The sequence below is a fragment of the Sinocyclocheilus rhinocerous genome, unplaced genomic scaffold (assembly GCF_001515625.1).
Source record: "Sinocyclocheilus rhinocerous isolate Xijiao unplaced genomic scaffold, SAMN03320098_v1.1 scaffold395, whole genome shotgun sequence".
Taxonomy (NCBI): domain Eukaryota; kingdom Metazoa; phylum Chordata; class Actinopteri; order Cypriniformes; family Cyprinidae; genus Sinocyclocheilus; species Sinocyclocheilus rhinocerous.
The window spans coordinates 1,234,888-1,253,053 of NW_015660890.1; the positions used below are offsets into that span (position 1 = coordinate 1,234,888).

The window sequence follows — 18,166 nt, forward strand, 5'->3', positions numbered from 1 at the left end:
CATAACAAAAATAACTAGTTATAACGACACAGACTTCTAGCAGAAATGCTCATATACATTCACATGCAACAATCAACAGGCAAAAAGAAGAAAAAAAAATCTATATACATAAACACAAATACCCATATACATACATGTACAGTACACACAAATACATACATACATACGCACACATAATAATAAATAAATAAAGGCCTCCTAGTATAAGACATTGCTGACATTGCTTCTTTTCTTACATATCTTCTATTATCTAATCAATTATATCCTCACTGTTTTCTTTTTCTAAAAAAAATCATTAAAGGGTTCCAAGCATCTTATTCATGTATGCTTTTATTATTTGTATATAAAGCTTGTCTTGAATAATACCTTGGAATGTATCTTTGGCATCTCTTGCCAATTTTCGTGCCCTCAATTAAAAAAAAAAAAAAGTTATCATGCAAATGTCATGGGTGTGCACTAAAACATGGGGGGGGGGATATCAAAATGGTATTTAACCAGACCTGGACCAAATGTTTGAACAGACAGAAACTGAGAAGACAAGCAGACGAGCCTTTAGACACACTCCTGAACCAACTTCAACTTGGTTTTCTTTCAACTTGGACAAAGTAAGGTTTCCTTGCAAAATAAGAATGTTTTTTGTCAGAGTATTAAAAATGTCTCTCTGACTACTAAATTTGGTCAAGTTTCTTGTCCTCTGTATGTTGAATTTGCTAAATTTGCTTTGCTAGGAAATGACCGTTACTGTCTTATCAAATAAAGATGTAAAGTGCAAAAATAAAATAAAATAAATGTCATAAAAGCAGGAAGTTATTCGTTAGTTGCAGTCAATTGGAGGTAGAAAAAAACAAAAACTTCTTTGATTTTGTAGCTGGCTCCGGACACTGAATTATAAATGATTTTATACACTCTTGACAGCTGGTTACAAAATACAAGTTGTATCACCAATCTGATAACAGATACTGTATGCAAGGGTTTAAATTAGCTGCTGATTTTTGTGATTGCACTGGCTTCATAAAGCGGGTAAAGATCAGAAAACATGCACACAGTAAATGACACTGTAAACTTTTTGCCTCTTTTAAAATATTGTGTTCGAATTTCAATATTTGTGAGTGTTAAATCATTATAACTGAACGTTTGTTCTTTCTGGCAGCTATGGCAGTCTTTCTTCACCATCTTAGGTTGGTGTCTCTGGCCGTGCTGATTCTGGCGTCTCAGCTGGACTTTGCCAGTGCTGCTGTTCGAGTGTCTTCTATATATGCCAGAGGCCTCACCGGTGACCCTTTTGGAAACCAACCCGATCCATACATCAAGATCTGGTGTGGCTCTACTTTTGGGGGGCAGACAGAATATCACAGTGATGTTGCTAATCCTTCGTGGTCAACAGTGTTCAGCTTCCCAAACTGCAGAGTCGGTGAAAACCTGAAGCTGGAGGTGTGGGACAAAGACCTGATATTTGATGATTACTTGGGCATGTGTACCAAAAGGTTGTCAAGAGGAGTTTTCACTGCTGTTTGTTCTCTGAATAAAGGAACTCTGTATTACACTTATAATGTTTGGTAAATCTCTCAGCACTTTGTTAAGCTGCTTTGAGACAAACCTCCATTGTAAAATGCTCTAGAGTAATAACTGTTGATTAATATGTTCATCAAAAAGCTTCTAGTCTATATGTTAGCAAAAAAATGTGTAATCACAATGTAATCCTACCAATAAAAGTCAAATCAAAGTAGTCTCACAATCATCTCTCATTCTCAGATGTTTGTGCCATATGATATCCGTTTCTCCTCTTCCTGCTGACAAATGTATTTCACACTTGCAGCAAGTGATAAATTCCATATTGAAGTGAAAATCATACCATATAACACGTCTGATACGTGCATTTTACACTAGTTTCTATATGCTATAGAAAGGGTTGTGTTGTGTACATTTAAATCAATTATAAGTCAGCTAGTACAGGTAGGTGCCTTCGAAAATACAGACGACTTTCATACTCGGAACACTAAATGTGAAGTGAATGATGTCTGGAATCGTCAAGCTTCAAAACCAAAAACACAAAAGAAATAGTCAAAATTATTTTATGCAATATTATATAACTATTTATGCAATATATATAACCATTTAGTTATTACTAATAATCCCAATAACGTTTTTTCCAAATTATAATCATTTACGAACAGTGGCGGCTCGTCGGGGGAGGCAGGGGAGGTACAGCTTCCCCATAATTTTGAGGTGAAAATGGGAGAAGGACGATTTAATGTTAATAAAATTCACAATTCATTTCAGTTCATATCGCAAAATGTGTATTTTTTGTTTGTAATTTCACAGAAAGCGCCGCTTTTCTATCGCGAATGTGCCGAATCTGCTGATGTAATTACAACCGCTGGGTGATAGAGAAGGGGAGGGGGAGGCCGGGGGAGAGATGAGCCTTGCCCAAATACCTACACTTGCGGTCTTTGCACTTGACCACTTGACTACTTATATGACGTATTTCCTGTATTTGGCCCAGCTCTCGTGCTCCGTTGGTGAAAAACAATTAGCCAATCACCACCGAGTGTTCACTTTCAGCGCTGAGGAGTGTTGAGAAAAGAAACCTAGTAAGGGAGGCTAGCCTCCCTTCTGATATCAACCAATCATCATAGAGACGTAACCTTTATTTTAATTTTAATTTTAAATACTTGCATTTTTAAATCAACTTCTAAATGTCTGTTCAGTAGTCCCTATAACATGGCCATTTTAATTTGTGGTGCTTCTAATTAAGTGATAAAAAGCAGTTGCAAATGTTGTACAAAATAAATATCACCACTACTCATCTTTACACCAATAAAACGTAAAAACACTGTTTTTCTACCAAATTATATGTAATATCTAATTATTATATCAGTATTTAACTTGCATTGGAAAGGTTTCCGTGACCCAATAATAATCGCCAGGGATCCCAGACCAATACAATTAGTGTGCCTCCTCTATTTTAAAACCCACGAGCCGCCACTGCTTATAAACAGGAAGATAAAGGACGAGTCGTATTGGATCACTTTAAAAAAAAAAAAATCGTGATTAAGATCTACTGCCGAGTGCTTCAAAACTTTCATTTTGCCTTCCACTGAGAAAGGCATACCGATTTCGACATGATCAAGGTGAGTAAATGACAACAAAGTTTCATTTTTGGGGTGAACTAGTCCTTTAATATGCATTTTAATGCTACATTCTGCAGGGTTATTTACCCATACCCAAGCACATTAATGATAGAGCCCATCCCATGTTTCGAAAACAATATGAACTTCAGAAAAGTATTTATTAGATTTAGGCAGGTAATTTGCCCCAGATCTAACTTATTAACCTTGCTTATTAAACAGAATAAAGTGCTTTAACAGTTAACAGATCCAACAAACAAAAGTAAGAAAAACAATATCTGTTGACCTCTGTCTGTATAATGTGGGGCATTGAAAGTATAATGAAATTATAACTGAGATTTAAAATCTTTAAGATATATAATTCTCTCAGAAACAATATTTTTGCTACCACCAACAACATAATTCACCCACAACAGATTAATCGATAATGTATGCCACACTGATTGCTCACCTGCAACATATATTTTTTTCTTAATAGTTGACAGTGATGAATTGTCTTAAAGCAGCTTAATAATGTTGCTGTTATATAGGGTGTATTTGAAGTAAATCCAACTAGTCAGAACCAAAGCTACACATTAAATCCTGATTCTCACTCTCGACCAATAGCATCTATTAATTTGAAACCGTCCACACTGATAATATGCAGTATTGTTAGGATGCAGGGTTTATAGACCCGTGTTACTGAAGCATTATGTTTCAGGCTGCTTGAAGTTAAAGCTATCAAACCACAAGTTCACATATTGGGGGGATCTGATATAGGGTTACTAGGCGACAGACTCAGATGATGCAATCCATGATGTGGATCTGCAGGGAGTCCAGGTCAGGTAGGACTTCCCTACATTTGGGACAAGCATGTTCTGGAATATTCTGCTGCTGCCAATCACCTGTGGAATAAAGAGGTCTATGTGATCCTGATATACAGTTACAAGTACAGTAGCACAAAAGTTCACAACATGGACTCTTTATGGTAAGGATCTCTACCTCCTTGGGGGTGATGTGGAGATGCTGGCCCTTGTGGATTGGCCCCACGTGACACATGTCTCCTTTGCATCTCACTCATGGAATGCCTGTAGCATAAAACATTTCCCTTTTCAAAATCACAGAGCTCACATGTGAGCAGGTAAGTGTTTAAAGTTTATGACGGACCTGCCAAGTGACTCCATCTCGTCCTGAAGTTGGGTGTTTTGTTTCTTCACATACTCCAGCTGAGTGGCCAAACGCTCTTTCTCCTCGTGAATCTTCTCCCGAGCTGCTCGTTCTGCGTAGAAATCCGAGGAATATATCTCTGCCTGTATGTGTACACAAAAACACATAATAAAAAATAATGATGCAGATTGCAAGGAGCTTAAAAATTGGGAGGACGCCCAGCAAGCCATGCCACCGTACAATCGTTCGTACCTGAGCCTGGAAAACAGAGATAGTTTCTAGTTCCTTTTCCTTCTGGAAGATTTCCATCTTCATCTCGTCAATCTTCTTCTGTTTGTCTGCCAGCGCCTTTTCAGCCGTATCAAACCTGGTTTGGAGGTCATCATAGTCTTCCCGTGATGCACAACCCTGATCATGCACAATGAGGTACGCAAGAAGGATGAATCACCAACACACTCAGAATACAAAATGAACTGCCTTAACTCAAACTGTATTTAAATATAGAAATGTTTTGCTGCAAGCTTAATTCTCCTTCAAAAATTAAGAGAATATTTGTAGTTCACAGATGTACCTAAATAATAGTGTCTGGCCAAATACAAAAAAATAATAATAATAAATGTAAGCCTGAAGTTTTCTAAAGTAAATGGGAATTTGTACCTCTCTCTTCTTATTCTCCTCTTGGAGCTCATTGTAGTCTTCAAACAGCTTGGTATAAGCATCTTTCAGCTGGTTCAGGTTGTTCCTGGTAAAGAAAGATAAGAGATGTGATTATTATGAAAACTTCATAAACACAATGTGCAACTGAGTTGAGTCTATATTTCCCCCATGCAACTCAATTCAAAAATGTGTGTTTTTGTAGGCATCAGATGGGGGTAACAAGCTGCACTCACTTCTCATCCTGAGTTTTCTTCTGTTCCAGTTTAACAGCAGCCTGAAGGCTTTCCATCTGAACCCTCAGAGTGTCGTTCTCAGCCTGAACCTTCTGTTTCTCTCCGAGCTGAGTTTTCAGAGTACCTAGGTTCTGCTCCAGATCTTTACACCTACAGAGAGAACATTAGATGTGAGAAATAGGAAACTTTGCAGACTTTGTAGACCTTCATGTCAAAGAAAAGAAAATGTACGCCCAAAAGGAAGATCTGGATTTCTACATTTATCACTCGTGTGCTCTACAATTACAGGTTAAATGAATTTGTGTTGTTGCATATAACAACAGACTATTAAACTTTAGGTGACCTTATATATTGAAACTAGATTTGCATTTCCAGAAGAAACAAAATCAAGTTTGAAAGCAGTGTATGAGAAGCAATTTAGTCTCAATGTCAAGTTTAATATTTAGAAAAATACATATTATACGTAAAACATAATAATGATGAACATATAAAAATAAATGTATTATTATAATTTAAAAAACATTTTTGATTTTTAAAAAAAAAAATTAAGAAACCAAAAAAAATGGTTTTAATCAAAAAAGCTGTGTATAGGTTATTGTTGACTGGTGTTTCTGACCTGTCCTGCAGGTTTCTTTTCATGTTCTCAGCCTCGTCCAGTTTGACCTGAGCCTGTTTCAATTCATTACAGAGCTTCAGTAACTGATCCTCCAGATTCTTCACCTCAGCGCTCGCCTGGTGAAAACAAACATAGAAAACAATGTCGCTTCCTCATAGTAAATGTAAATTCAAAGTTGTTGCCGCACTCCCAACAATTTTCTTTCACTTTCTTTCAGACAAGACTGTCCTCAAAGACCACAGTCACATGGATGTTTTGATCAAATAACTAGCTCAAAAATGCTACATGGATAGCTATAAAAGTCCGATTATCCTACATTGATTTCAGTTGAACAGGGGAGAGATGTCTGTGCACTGCTGTCAGCGTGTTCCAGTCTGTTCTCCAACTCGGCAATTCTGCAAATACCCAATATGCGCATATACAATAAAAGAAGCTCAAACACCTTAAAGGGTTAGTTCACCCAAAAATTCTGTCATTAATTACTCACCCTCATGTTGTTTCAAACCCGTAAGATCTTCGTTCATCTTCGGAAGCTGTTCTGTGTCAGCTGCGTCACGCCGGATCTGTTTCCTACGTTGATGTGATTTGATTTCAATGAAATCAACATATCCGCGTGATGCATCTGACACAAAATAGCATACGTTGTTTACGTCCAGCTGATATTCTCCAAAATGGCACCAGGGTGATGCGGAGGAGACGAATTGTTGAATAAAGTCTTTTTTTTTTTCTTTTGCGCACAAAAAGTATTCTCATAGCTTCGTATAATTGAGGATGAATCACTGATGTCACATGGATTATTTTACAGATCTCCTTGCTACGTTTCTGGACTTGGGAACATTTCAGTTGCATTGCTGTCTATGCAGGGTCAGACAGCTCGCAGATTCCATCAAAAATATCTTAATTTGTGTTCCGAAGATGAACAAAGGTCTTACGGGTTTGAAACGACACGAGGGTGAGTAATTAATGACAGAATTTTCATTTTTGGGTGAACTAACCCTTTAAGTTCTGTCTCTGAGAGGGTATACGAAATTGTGTCCTACCTCCCACGTGTCTCCTGGAGCACTAGTTGCAGTCTCTCCTTCTCATCAGTCTCTGCTCTGAGGGAGCGAAGCAGCTGCCTCACTGTCTGTTCCTCCGACTCAGCCTTTGGCCTGCGTACACACACATATTTGTTTAGTTAAGTTGAGGACTTACTGCGTTTCTACAATTACTATAGACTTACCGTGGCCCACATCCTAACTTTAACCCATAAAGATTTTTTTTTTTGCATGGTTTAGAAACTATTTGAATACGTTTTCTAACTTAAGACTCTCACATAAAGAGTTTTTGTCAGATCTAGTGCCATTTCTAGCTCACAAACTATAGCTACATACAGCAAATAAACAAGCAAGGGGTCAAATACTGTTACATTTACTGAATCAGAAGCATTTAATTGGAAATCTGCTGAACTTCATGCCTAATTCTGCAGTGCTTACATGCTGAAAGCACAAGGGTCCTTTGGCATATTGGGCAAATCTCTGGTCACTTTTAACTCATCTTCCTGTGGAAGAAAGCACAGAGAGTGACATTGAGCAACATAGTGCCACTTCATTGTGTTTCTGTGTGTGCGTGCATACTTACAGCTATTCTAATCTCAATGAAGGAATCTCTAGGTGAACCTTGACCCATTTTGAGCTGGAGTTCAGAGTTTAATGCTACTAGATCATTCTTCTCGGCCTGAAGACGAGCAATCTGACCTCTCAGCGCCTCCAGTTCGGTGTGTAAACACTACGGCAGATATATAACTTAATTTAAGTCTTTTTAAATTGATTAGATATTTCTAAATGATATGATCTTTCACTGTTTCTATCTTGTCTCACCTCAGCTCCACTTTTTTCCAGCTCTTCCACTTGTTTCTTCAGCGCCTCGTTCTCTGAATCCACAGCGTTCAGTCTGGTTTTGGCCTCCTCTAATCGTTGCTCCAGGAAGTCTCTCTCCTCCTTTTGCTTCTCCTTCCATGCCGACAGACCCTCAAAGCGCTCCTTCATGGATAAGTTGGTTTGTTTCAGGGCCTCTGTGGGATACACATAAGGAAAGGGGGTTGTTGTATGTGATGGAGCGTGTTTATGTACTGTGATTATGACTGAAAGTCTCACCCTTCAGTTCTCTGTTCTCTTTGATCAGGGTGTTCATTTGCTGTAGGGTCTCTTCTAAACTGCCCAGATTCCCCGGGCCGGACCCTCGTGGGTGATTGATGTCCCCGTTCATCATCGATGAACCAGATGCCATGTTTCTGGAGCTTCTTGAGCTGAGTTATGAAATACCACAACATGACTCTTAGTTCAAGAATGGTTTATGCTCAAATATGCAATTATCAGCACAGAATGAAAAGTGAAACTTTGGCTGAACCAAAAAATGTATGTGCTTGTGCTACTATGTTCAAAATGCAATCAAAAAACTAAAATTAGAATAGTATCAGTTATTCATTTGATCCAAATCACTAAATCTGAATGATTCGTTGAGTCGTTCTGATAAGGTTATCGAGTTAAACCCAGACTCTGTCTGATTGGTGGCAACGATTCAATGCTTTGGAAGATTGTAGGAAGATTAAGTAATAATGACTTTCGTTCTTATGGCTTGAAATGAATTTTGAATGACATTAGTGTGAGTAGATGACACATGTTTGAGTGGCAAACAATGGTTACTTAGTGTTCTCGTGGGATTGAACGCTAATCTAAATGGTGACTGTTAAAATCCCACCTGGGACGTTTCACAATACAGATAACGCGAAAACGAAAGTTAACTAGGACATTTGCGGTAGAAATTAACCAACACTCGTAAACTACGCCCTAATGTGTTTTATGAGTGCGCAACATGTTAATATATGTGGAGACACTTTTTAAAGATATCAAATGCAATAACTCGCTACATTTAAAAGCACTGCGATACTCACCAAGCGTTCACTTGTGTACACAGACTTGTTTTGGAAAATGCTGCGTTTCCTGATCCAGACGTCAGTGCAGCGCGCTGAACGCACAGATCTGTAATACAGAAGGATGGGTCTGTTTACAGTAAGCGTTATGCAAGTAAATGTCTATCCGATGTCATAAGGCTCTAGCCTCTGAAGCTTCTTCCATGAACAGCGCTGAACCAGCTGACGGTGACGCCACGACGCGGCCGGGGTTTCCCTGCGCCTGTCCTGCTGAGGTCATCCCGCATGACGCACCCAAAACTGGGGCAAAGGGAGCGGCTTTTCTGCCCCCCGTTATGATTTTAGTGTGTAACAGTCATCATTTCCTATTTATATGATGACAAACTCTCGTGGGTGTAGAATCAGCTTTGCGCTTTCCTTGCATATGGTAAATTTAGATTTGATGGGTCCTAAAACGCTTCAGTATAGCAATAGAGCTATAACAACAACGATAACAATAGATCAATATCGTTGTAATAAAAAGTTGTTACCTCTAATGTAATGACTTTGTTGATGCACTAGATGGAGGCATTGAGACAGAGCTGAGCGACAATGTACAGCGTACACGCTTTCAAAACTTGAGAATTAAGGGGAGATTGAACTGTCATTTCCATCGATGTTACACAGAAAAAAAGATACAGTCCATTGAATACAACTTTTGTACTTTTCAAATTTGAAAATACTAGTTTTAACACTTATCATCAGCATAATGTTAAAGGATAATATTCTGTGTTGTATTATTTATATGATTAATTGATCATTTTGTTCTGCATTTTGCAGACTTGTTAGACTTTACACTAATCGTCACGTAGGCTAAATAAATAAAGAGCAAAAAGTAAACAAATAAATTACATCTAAATATGATGTGGTATCCCAGTTAGAGAAGACTATTTTTTAGGCACCTGGCTGACTTAAATAATTTTAAATGGGCAACACAATACAGAGACAAACTACTACATATTATTTAAAGGGATAGTTCACCCCCCAAAAAATATTGTCATTAATTACTCACCCTCATGTCGTTTCAAACCCGTAAGACCTTTGTTCATCTTCGGAACACAAATGAAGATATTTTTGATGGAATCTGCGAGCTGTCTGACCCTGCATAGACAGCAACGCTATCCGCTAGACGTAAACATTCGTATGCTGTTCTGTGTCAGCCGCACCACACAGATACGCTGTTTCCGTTCAGATCAAATCACAACAACGTAGGAAACAGATCCGGCGTGACACAGAACAGCATACACTGTTTACATCTAGCGGATATTCTCCAAAATGGCACCAGGGTGAAAATTTTTTTTTTTTCTTTTGGGCACAAAAAGTATTCTCGTAGCTTCGTATAATTGCGGATGAACCACTGATGTCACATGGATTATTTTACAGGTCTCCTTGCTACGTCCCTGGACTTGGGAACTTTTTAGTTGCATTGCTGTCTATGCAGGGTCAGACAGCTCGCAGATTCCATCAAAAATATCTTAATTTGTGTTCCGAAGATAAACGAAGGTCTTACGGGTTTGAAACGACATGAGGGTGAGTAATTAATGACAGAATTTTCATTATTGGGTGAACTACGTTCTATAAATGTATTTTCCCTAAAAGCACTTTTGTAGAAAGTGAGTTTCCATTAACTGTTTTCTGCCTGTATAAATTGTAATCTGGTAACCTAACAATTAAGGGGAGACTGAACTGTACTTTTCAAATTTAAAAATACTAGTTTTAACACTTTTATCACCAGGATGAAATAAAAGGATAATGTTCTTTGTCATATTATTTATATGATTAATTGATTATTGTGTTCTGCTTTTTGCAAACTTGTTAAACTTTTGCATGACTGAAAAGTAAAGGGTCCATAGGTTCTAATGTATTTTCCCTAAAACACTTTTGTAGAAAGTGAATTCCCATGAACAGTGATCTGTTTTCTGCATGTATAATCAATAAAGACAGAAAATTAGTCCAAATGCCGTCCAGGAATGCAGCAGTGAGGCTGTTGGATGGACGCAGGACGCAGCGCGTCTATTGGCTGTTTAAACTCCAGCGCGCCGATTGGCCTGAGACGAACTTCAGGAGTGATGATGGATCGAGGAGGAGCAGGATGGGAACTCGTACTTGTGAACCTACAGCAATCGGGATTATGTGATCTGACCCCGGGCCGCTGCATGAGTGCTTTCACTTGCATCGCCTATCCACTGAACCCGTGAACGAGCACTTTTACGCGTGGGTTTATTTGCAGGCACGGGAAGCATGCACCTTGCGCTTCTGCTGACGCTGGGTGTCGGATTCGCGTTTGCGTGTCAGCTCCCCAGCGAGTGGCGACCCCTGAGCGAGGGCTGTCGAGCTGAACTCGCCGAGATTATTGTGTACGCCAAGGTGCTGGCCATCCACGAGGAGCCGTACGCGTCCAGCCTTTACAATTACCTGCCGTACCTGAAGCACGAGCGCGCGGAGGACGCGCTGCTGTACGCGGCGGAGGTGGAGCTGCTGTGCGATCAGGCGTGGGGCAGCATGCTGGAGGTGCCTGCGGGCTCGCGCCTCAACCTCACGGGACTGGGGTACTTTAGCTGTCAGTCACACACGGTGATGGAAAACAACTCCTACATATTCTTCCTCAGGTGGGTTCACGTCTATATAAAGACCAAGAACCGGTTCTTATTCTGAACTTCATTAAAAAAAAGTTCGTCAAGACAAACTTTAAGTTGGCTTGAGAAAGCCTGACCAAAAAGATTCAAAAGTTTGACAGTTTTCAGTCTGAAGTAGTAGTTTTAAAGCTTGAATATTTTGAAGGCAATGCAGTCTAGATAGATAGATGGATGCTAAGGTGTTGTTATGCGGTTGCTAGGGTACCCAGGGTGGTTGCTTGGGTGTTGCTATGCGGGTGCTAGGGTACTTAGGGTGGTTGCTAGGGTGTTGCTATGTGGTTGCTAAGGTGTTGCTTTGCAGTTGCTTGCGCCAGAAATATTTTGGCTTTTTTTGCACTAACATTCAGTACAGCACCGCTACTAAATGACTCTTATCAACCAGTTCTTTTTAGTGAATCAAAACATTGAGTGCAACCCTTGAAGTCAATCCCAAAACGAATGACTCTTATGAGTCGGTTCTTTTAGTGAATACAGAAATATACAACGCGGCCAGTGCAGTCGAAACGAATGACTCTTATGAGTCGATTCTTTTAGTGAATCAGAAATATACAACGCGGCCAGTGCAGTCGAAACGAATGACTCTTATGAGTCGGTTCTTTTAGTGAATCAGAAATATACAACAGGACCAATGTAGTCCGATTCTAGAACAAATGACTCGAACAGATTCTGAATCGGGGTGGTTATTGAATCATTCTACTCACACCCTGAACTACAAGTTTTTTGTTTTTTTTTTACTTTTGACATTTTTAATTTTAAAATTAATGTAGGGAATGAGTTGCCCCTTTTTCCTACAGTAGGCTGTCTTCAAACACAAACAAGCATTGCTTGTCTACTTATTTTCAAGAACTGAAGTTCTTTAATAAACAATAGTTGGATATATGTTTATTTTCAGTTAGTTTTAGTATTTAAATTTAATTTTTTACAATCTAATTTATTTGAAATAAATGTAAGTCATAAAGTCAAACATCCTCACAAGTATATGCAAACAAACATGTACGTGTCTCTTACAGGATGGATGAAAACTACAACATCCTCCCTCATGGAGTCAACTTTCAGGATGCCATATTCCCTGACACGCTGGAGAACAGACGACTGTTTTCCAGCCTCTTCCAGTTCTCAAACTGCTCTGGTGGACAGACCATGCACAACTTTAATAGTGATTGGGAGAGCCAGGAAGACAGCAGGGTACGACACCAGTAAACACACACACACACACAGATGGGCTCAAAATGCACTATAGAGTGGCAGACATAAATGAAAACTATATATCTTGTCAAGACAAGAAAATTGAAAGGCATAAATCTGTGAAAGGTGAACATCAGTATGTGTACGTGTTTGTGCAAGCTTGTTTGCATCATTACAGGCAGACGTTCAGAGCATGTTCACTCTTTTAAAATGACTCCGTTGTAAATTCAAGAGTCTCGTAAATGGCTTTTTATGAAGACAGGAGTGTCTGCTTGCACAAATGCATTATTTTTACCTGTGTTTCAACAGTAAAACAGCAGCCAATTTCCATTCCACTAGTGTTGCACTAGCGTCTGGAGAAAAACAACTAAAGAATCAAGAAATCTGATTGGCTCAGGCCAGAAAGGTGTGAGTAACACAGGAAATGAGAATAATATAAAAAAGTAACATGTTCAGGTTCTCATGGGTAAATGCAGCTCCATCATACAGCACACACTTAGACACACAAGTCCCTTTCTTTGGTGGTCTTTGTATTGACGACTGTGACTGTTCATCACGGTAGGAGGCTGAGGTAATTCAAGAGTTCATTCGGCTCGATAGAGGCCGGATTAAAGACCTCCCAGCTAGAGCTGCTCTATCTTACACACACACACTCACGGACAGCCTGTCCCACCTAAACACACACATCTGCCACTGAAAATAAAGCTTGAGATAGAATGAAAATGGAAAAGAGTGAGGGAGACATCAACTGGACATGTGGACATCATCTCGGGGAAACGGCGGTGGGTTTTGAAAGGAAAATAAATCATGCGTTTGATGTGGATGGTTCAAGGCAGAATGGGAGGAATGTCAGGGGTCCTCAGAGGTTATGGCAGGGGTTTTGAAGGATGTGAGGATGTAACACACACACACACACACACACACAGTATCAAGTGGAGGCAGATATGTTCGCCTTGATGAGATTAGCCTGCTGTACATTTACACACATCAAACACAAAGCCGCTCATTAGTTGGACTGTGGTCTGCTGTTGGAGGGGAGGAGTTTATCTGAAGACAAACACAATGAGATGCCTGAACATACAGACTAATAGCCACTTCAGCTAACTGAAAACAGTCATCAGCTGGGGCGATACAGTTTCAGATTTATTGAGCGTAATATACCAACAGAGAAAAGTTCTGGGTGTGAACCAGCGGGAATCTCCCTTGCCTTCCAGACAAATGTCAAATGCCAAATGCTTTTTTTGTTTGACTGCATACGTTTGTCTGGAAGGCAAGGGAGTAGAATTGCAGTAAAAAAAATTGCATTAGAAAATAAAAAATATCAAAACAAATGTTATTTCTTTCAAAAAAAGTTTTTTTTTTGTCTTTAAATTATAAAACAATAGATATACTGTTCAAATTGGATACTTTCAGGTTGTCAAATTTGAACAAAACTGACTTCATCCCCTAAAACAAAAACAAATAGTATAGTTGCAAAAACAGTAAAAGTAGTAAAAAACAATTGTAAAAGTTGCAAAGGAAAGTCAAGATCAGTTCAATTTTCTTTTTTTTTTTTGCAGATGCCACATGGTTTGGTATTTTGTTAACAGAGTTACATTCATAAAGAGTGATTTAAATGGCCAGATACTTTTTTATTATATTGAAGAATTAATGTAATTTTATAATAGTATTTTATTTAATAAGTCAGATCTTATCTTGATAGGTTTAAATTCCCAGTCTTTTATGCCAACCAAAAATAGAGTAAAACCATTCATTTCAAATATTGTGAAATATTATTCTTTTTTTTTAAATTTTACCTAATATATTCAAATTTCTATTTGAATATATTTTCAAATGTATTCCTGTGATGGCAAAGCTGAATTTTTAGCAGCCATTTCTGCTAGTCTTTAATGTCACAATACTTTTACAACACTGTCAAATTCACTTTGATCAATTGATTTAATTTGCATTCTTGCTGGGTAAAATTATTAATTTAAAAAAATAAATTTCGAAAGTATTCATTCAAATAAAATCTTACTGACCTCAAATTTTTAAACAGAAATGTACATGCAATTAAGGAGAACCTGCACTGAGAATTTGAGGTATTGAAAGCAATTATAGAAAACTTTATGCATCAAAAGCTGTCAGAAGTATTTTTGTGTGTGTCCATTCATCTTGAGATTTGACACAGTGACCTGAGGAGGTGCAGGATTCCTCTAACAGGTGTCCACTCCGCTAAACAGATGTGACAGTTGGTCTGTCTAGATGCAAACAAGCGATACCCTATTAACAGCATCTTTTTTGAATCCTGAACATTTCTTTAACAATACTATTAAATTCATTCAAGTATTACAGATCAAAAAAGACACACAGGGACACTTCACTAATCACATCTGCACAGAGAGACAGACAGATGCTGAGAGAGAAGATAAAGATAATGATGGTGTGTGCACTGCAGGAACAGGTGGGTGTGATTATCAGGCCCGGGAACCTCAGAGAGATAATGAGAGCTGTTTTACACAGGAGCTTTCCTGTGGGAAAAGGATTGTTTGAGGCCGCCTGAGGGACTTTGTGCTCTTGTAACTATATAGCCGGCACCGTGTCTGTTAGTTATGTCGCCCCCTGCTTCCTGTACCATCCATCTTAAAAACCATTATGCTTTATTAAACTAATCAGATTCACACAAATGCAAAAACACCATTGCATTTTCTACACAGTCAAATTTATCAATGCATAATGTATCTATCCATCCATCCATCCATCCATCCAAACCCAAATGTGTGCCCAAATTCTCTCCGTTTCTTCATTCTTTCTCTCATTGTCTATTGTGCATTCTTGTCTCATTTTCTTTTCTCAAAAACACTCATCTATTGTTATGGATGACTCACGTACCATCACATCTGGGTCTGGTTTGGGTTTGAAAGCAAAGCAGGCTATGTTTGGCTCTTGTGGTTTTAAATACACAACACCCACATTAAGAAGAAATGTTATTATATCGAATAGCATTGCAAAATAGCTGTTTACATAGCTGTTTAGAAGCAAAAGAATGACTATAAGGTCTAGTTAATGAGCAGAGATGTTTATTCCAGCATGTGTGTGTTGTGTCCACCTGTCTGTCTGCTCTGGGTGTCGTGTCGTTTGGAGAGTGCTGTTGTTGTTACAGCAGGGGGGGTTTTGTTTGGACAGTAGGACACAACAACAGTCATTCGCAGCAGTCCTTATTCTACAGTATGCATGTTTTTCTGTTCAAGGACAGTGTTTTAAAAGCTGTGCAAACATAGATGAACTTATACACCATTGTTAAAAAAATGTGGGGTCTGTATTTTTAAAAATTATTTTAAGAAATGAATACTTTTATTTAGCAAGTATGCATTAAATTGATTAAAAGTGACAGTAAAGGCGTTTGTAATGTTACAAAAGTTTTCGGTTTAAAAAATGCCGTTATTTTGAAGTTTCCATTTATCAAAGAATCCTAAAAATATATCACAGGCTCCACAAAAATATTAAGCAGACCACTGTTTTCAAGACTGATAATATTAATAAATGTTTCTTGACCAGCATATTCTGAAGGATCACGTGACACTGAAGACTGGAGTAATGATGCTGAACATTCAGCTTTGCATCACAGGAATAAATTACATTTTAAAACGTATAATAAAATAAAAGTGTTTTTTAAACTGGCATTTGAATCATTATTGACTTAAAATGACTGAACTCCACAGCATCTGTCTCCGTTCATTTTCATGACATTTGTGTTTCACTTTTTGTGCAATTAGCTCATGTGGTGACCTTTGACATCATGTAACACTCAGATTTGGCCCATTACAACAGGGATTTAGACCTTTCCGCTGTTCAGGGAGAACATGTGGCCTCCTGTTGCTCAAATACACACAGACACGGCCATGCAATCACACACTCTCCACATGTGCACACACACAGCATGCCTCAGCTTCTGTCTACTGTGGGCATGACTTTTGAACTGCCTCCATCACATACACGCTGGCATGTGTAGAGGCCCAGAGAAGAAAGGCAGCGCTCAACAGGAAATAATAAGGCTGACAGAGGCTGGAAATGATGTCATGTTGCATGTCGACCTTCATTCCACTGGGTCAGGTTGTCAGTGCATGCACAGATTAAAATGTACGTCAATGACCGTCTCCCTCATTTTATCTTTCAGCTGCTGTGTTCCTCCGTGCAGAAGGTGTTGTTTGAGGAGGAGGAGCGAGTTGGACAGCTTGAGGAGCGTGTGGCCGAGCTGGAGAGGAAGAACGAACAGTTAAAAGAACGAGTGGGGAAACTGAGGCATTCTTTGAGAAAGGCCCGCAAAGTGTCCCGCCGTGCAGAACGGGAGCGCCTGGAGCTGCAAGAGCGCCTGAAGACGGCGGAGAGACACGTAGGACATCACCTCAATGCCATTTCACCCCAACACAGCCCTCCCCGCCACAGATACACACACGGACTGTGAGCTCCAACACACACACACACACACCTTCATATGGACTCATACAGACTGCAGGGCAGTCTTCAGATCCCATATATTTGCATTTTTTGTTCTTTCCATAGTTTTTAGCAATTAATTAAGCTCCAAATGCTTGATGTAAACTTGTTTTGTACATAATTTTAATGTAGATATTAATAAGGTAAGCTTAAACTTCTTTTTGAAATTTAAGATTTTTGTGAAAGTGAATGCTTATGGAGCTATTTCTAATCTGACCCTTAAAAACGACTTGTTAGTGTAAGCTGATGTCATAAAGTATTTTAGACTTTTAGTTTGAATTAAACTAATTTTGATGTTACCACATGAAGTGCATTTTTCAAACATTAAAGTGCCCCTATTATGGATTTTTGAAAATTACCTTTCATGCAGTTTGTAACACAGCTCTAAGTGCAATGTGAAAGCACGCAGGTAATGGAGATTTACAGCTGATTACAGAACCGGCTTTTCTGACAAGATGCGCGTTAAATATCGCATGCGATTTATCGTGCAGCCCTAATATGAACCTTTCATTACCCATAATAGGGGCACTTTAAAGTGTCTTACTTTGAATTTTTTAAGAGATAGTCCACCTAAAATTCTGGCAACATTTACTCACCATCATCAGGTTCCAAATCATTTCCATCTTCTTCTGAACACAAAAGAAGATATTTTGAAGAATTTTGATAGCCAAACAGTTTTTTTCCCCATACTATGGGAACAGAAACTATTTAGTTACCAACATTTTTCTTTTGTGTTCCACCAAAGCAAAAAATCATGCAGATTTGGAACGACATGAAATAAAGACTTCAAAAATTTTCATTTTTGGGTGGAGTATCCCTTTAAATCTTAAAATCAGTGTATCCCTTTGACATACACTGATGGATTGTTTACGCATTCAAAATCTTACTGATAGTGATAATGTCATAGACGCATTCACCGAATTATGGTTCCAAAAGTAAATCAAGATGAAAGTTTGAAAAGTGTTACAATAGTCAGCATTCAAAAAGTAACAGGAAGCAGTGATGTCATCGTAATATTTGCATACTGAATGGTGATTGGTCTGTCTTACCTGAAAGTATTTTAGTTCGTCTTTAGTTCCACTGTACATTGTAAAACTCATACAAAATTCAAAGTTTAAGCAGAACAAATGCTATTAGCT

The 18,166-nt window shown here is 38.6% G+C and overlaps 2 protein-coding genes across 2 annotated transcripts; one reads left to right on the plus strand and one right to left on the minus strand.

Moving 5' to 3' along the window:
* Window positions 1-3,161: 3,161 nt before the first annotated feature.
* Window positions 3,162-8,934, minus strand: LOC107726056 (optineurin). The gene is made up of 14 exons (XM_016535531.1): window positions 8,713-8,934; window positions 7,916-8,067; window positions 7,640-7,833; window positions 7,401-7,547; window positions 7,256-7,320; window positions 6,821-6,931; window positions 6,097-6,175; window positions 5,781-5,896; window positions 5,165-5,314; window positions 4,932-5,016; window positions 4,527-4,682; window positions 4,275-4,417; window positions 4,110-4,195; window positions 3,162-4,012 (listed from the first exon to the last, which is right to left on the minus strand). Exons 2-14 carry the CDS (start codon window positions 8,046-8,048, stop codon window positions 3,906-3,908), a joined length of 1,572 nt encoding a protein of 523 aa, XP_016391017.1. The 5' UTR covers window positions 8,049-8,067; window positions 8,713-8,934; the 3' UTR covers window positions 3,162-3,905.
* Window positions 8,935-10,874: 1,940 nt separating this feature from the next.
* On the plus strand, window positions 10,875-17,367 carry ccdc3a (coiled-coil domain containing 3a). The gene is made up of 3 exons (XM_016535398.1): window positions 10,875-11,339; window positions 12,377-12,551; window positions 16,708-17,367. Exons 1-3 carry the CDS (start codon window positions 10,972-10,974, stop codon window positions 16,993-16,995), a joined length of 831 nt encoding a protein of 276 aa, XP_016390884.1. The 5' UTR covers window positions 10,875-10,971; the 3' UTR covers window positions 16,996-17,367.
* Window positions 17,368-18,166: the final 799 nt, after the last annotated feature.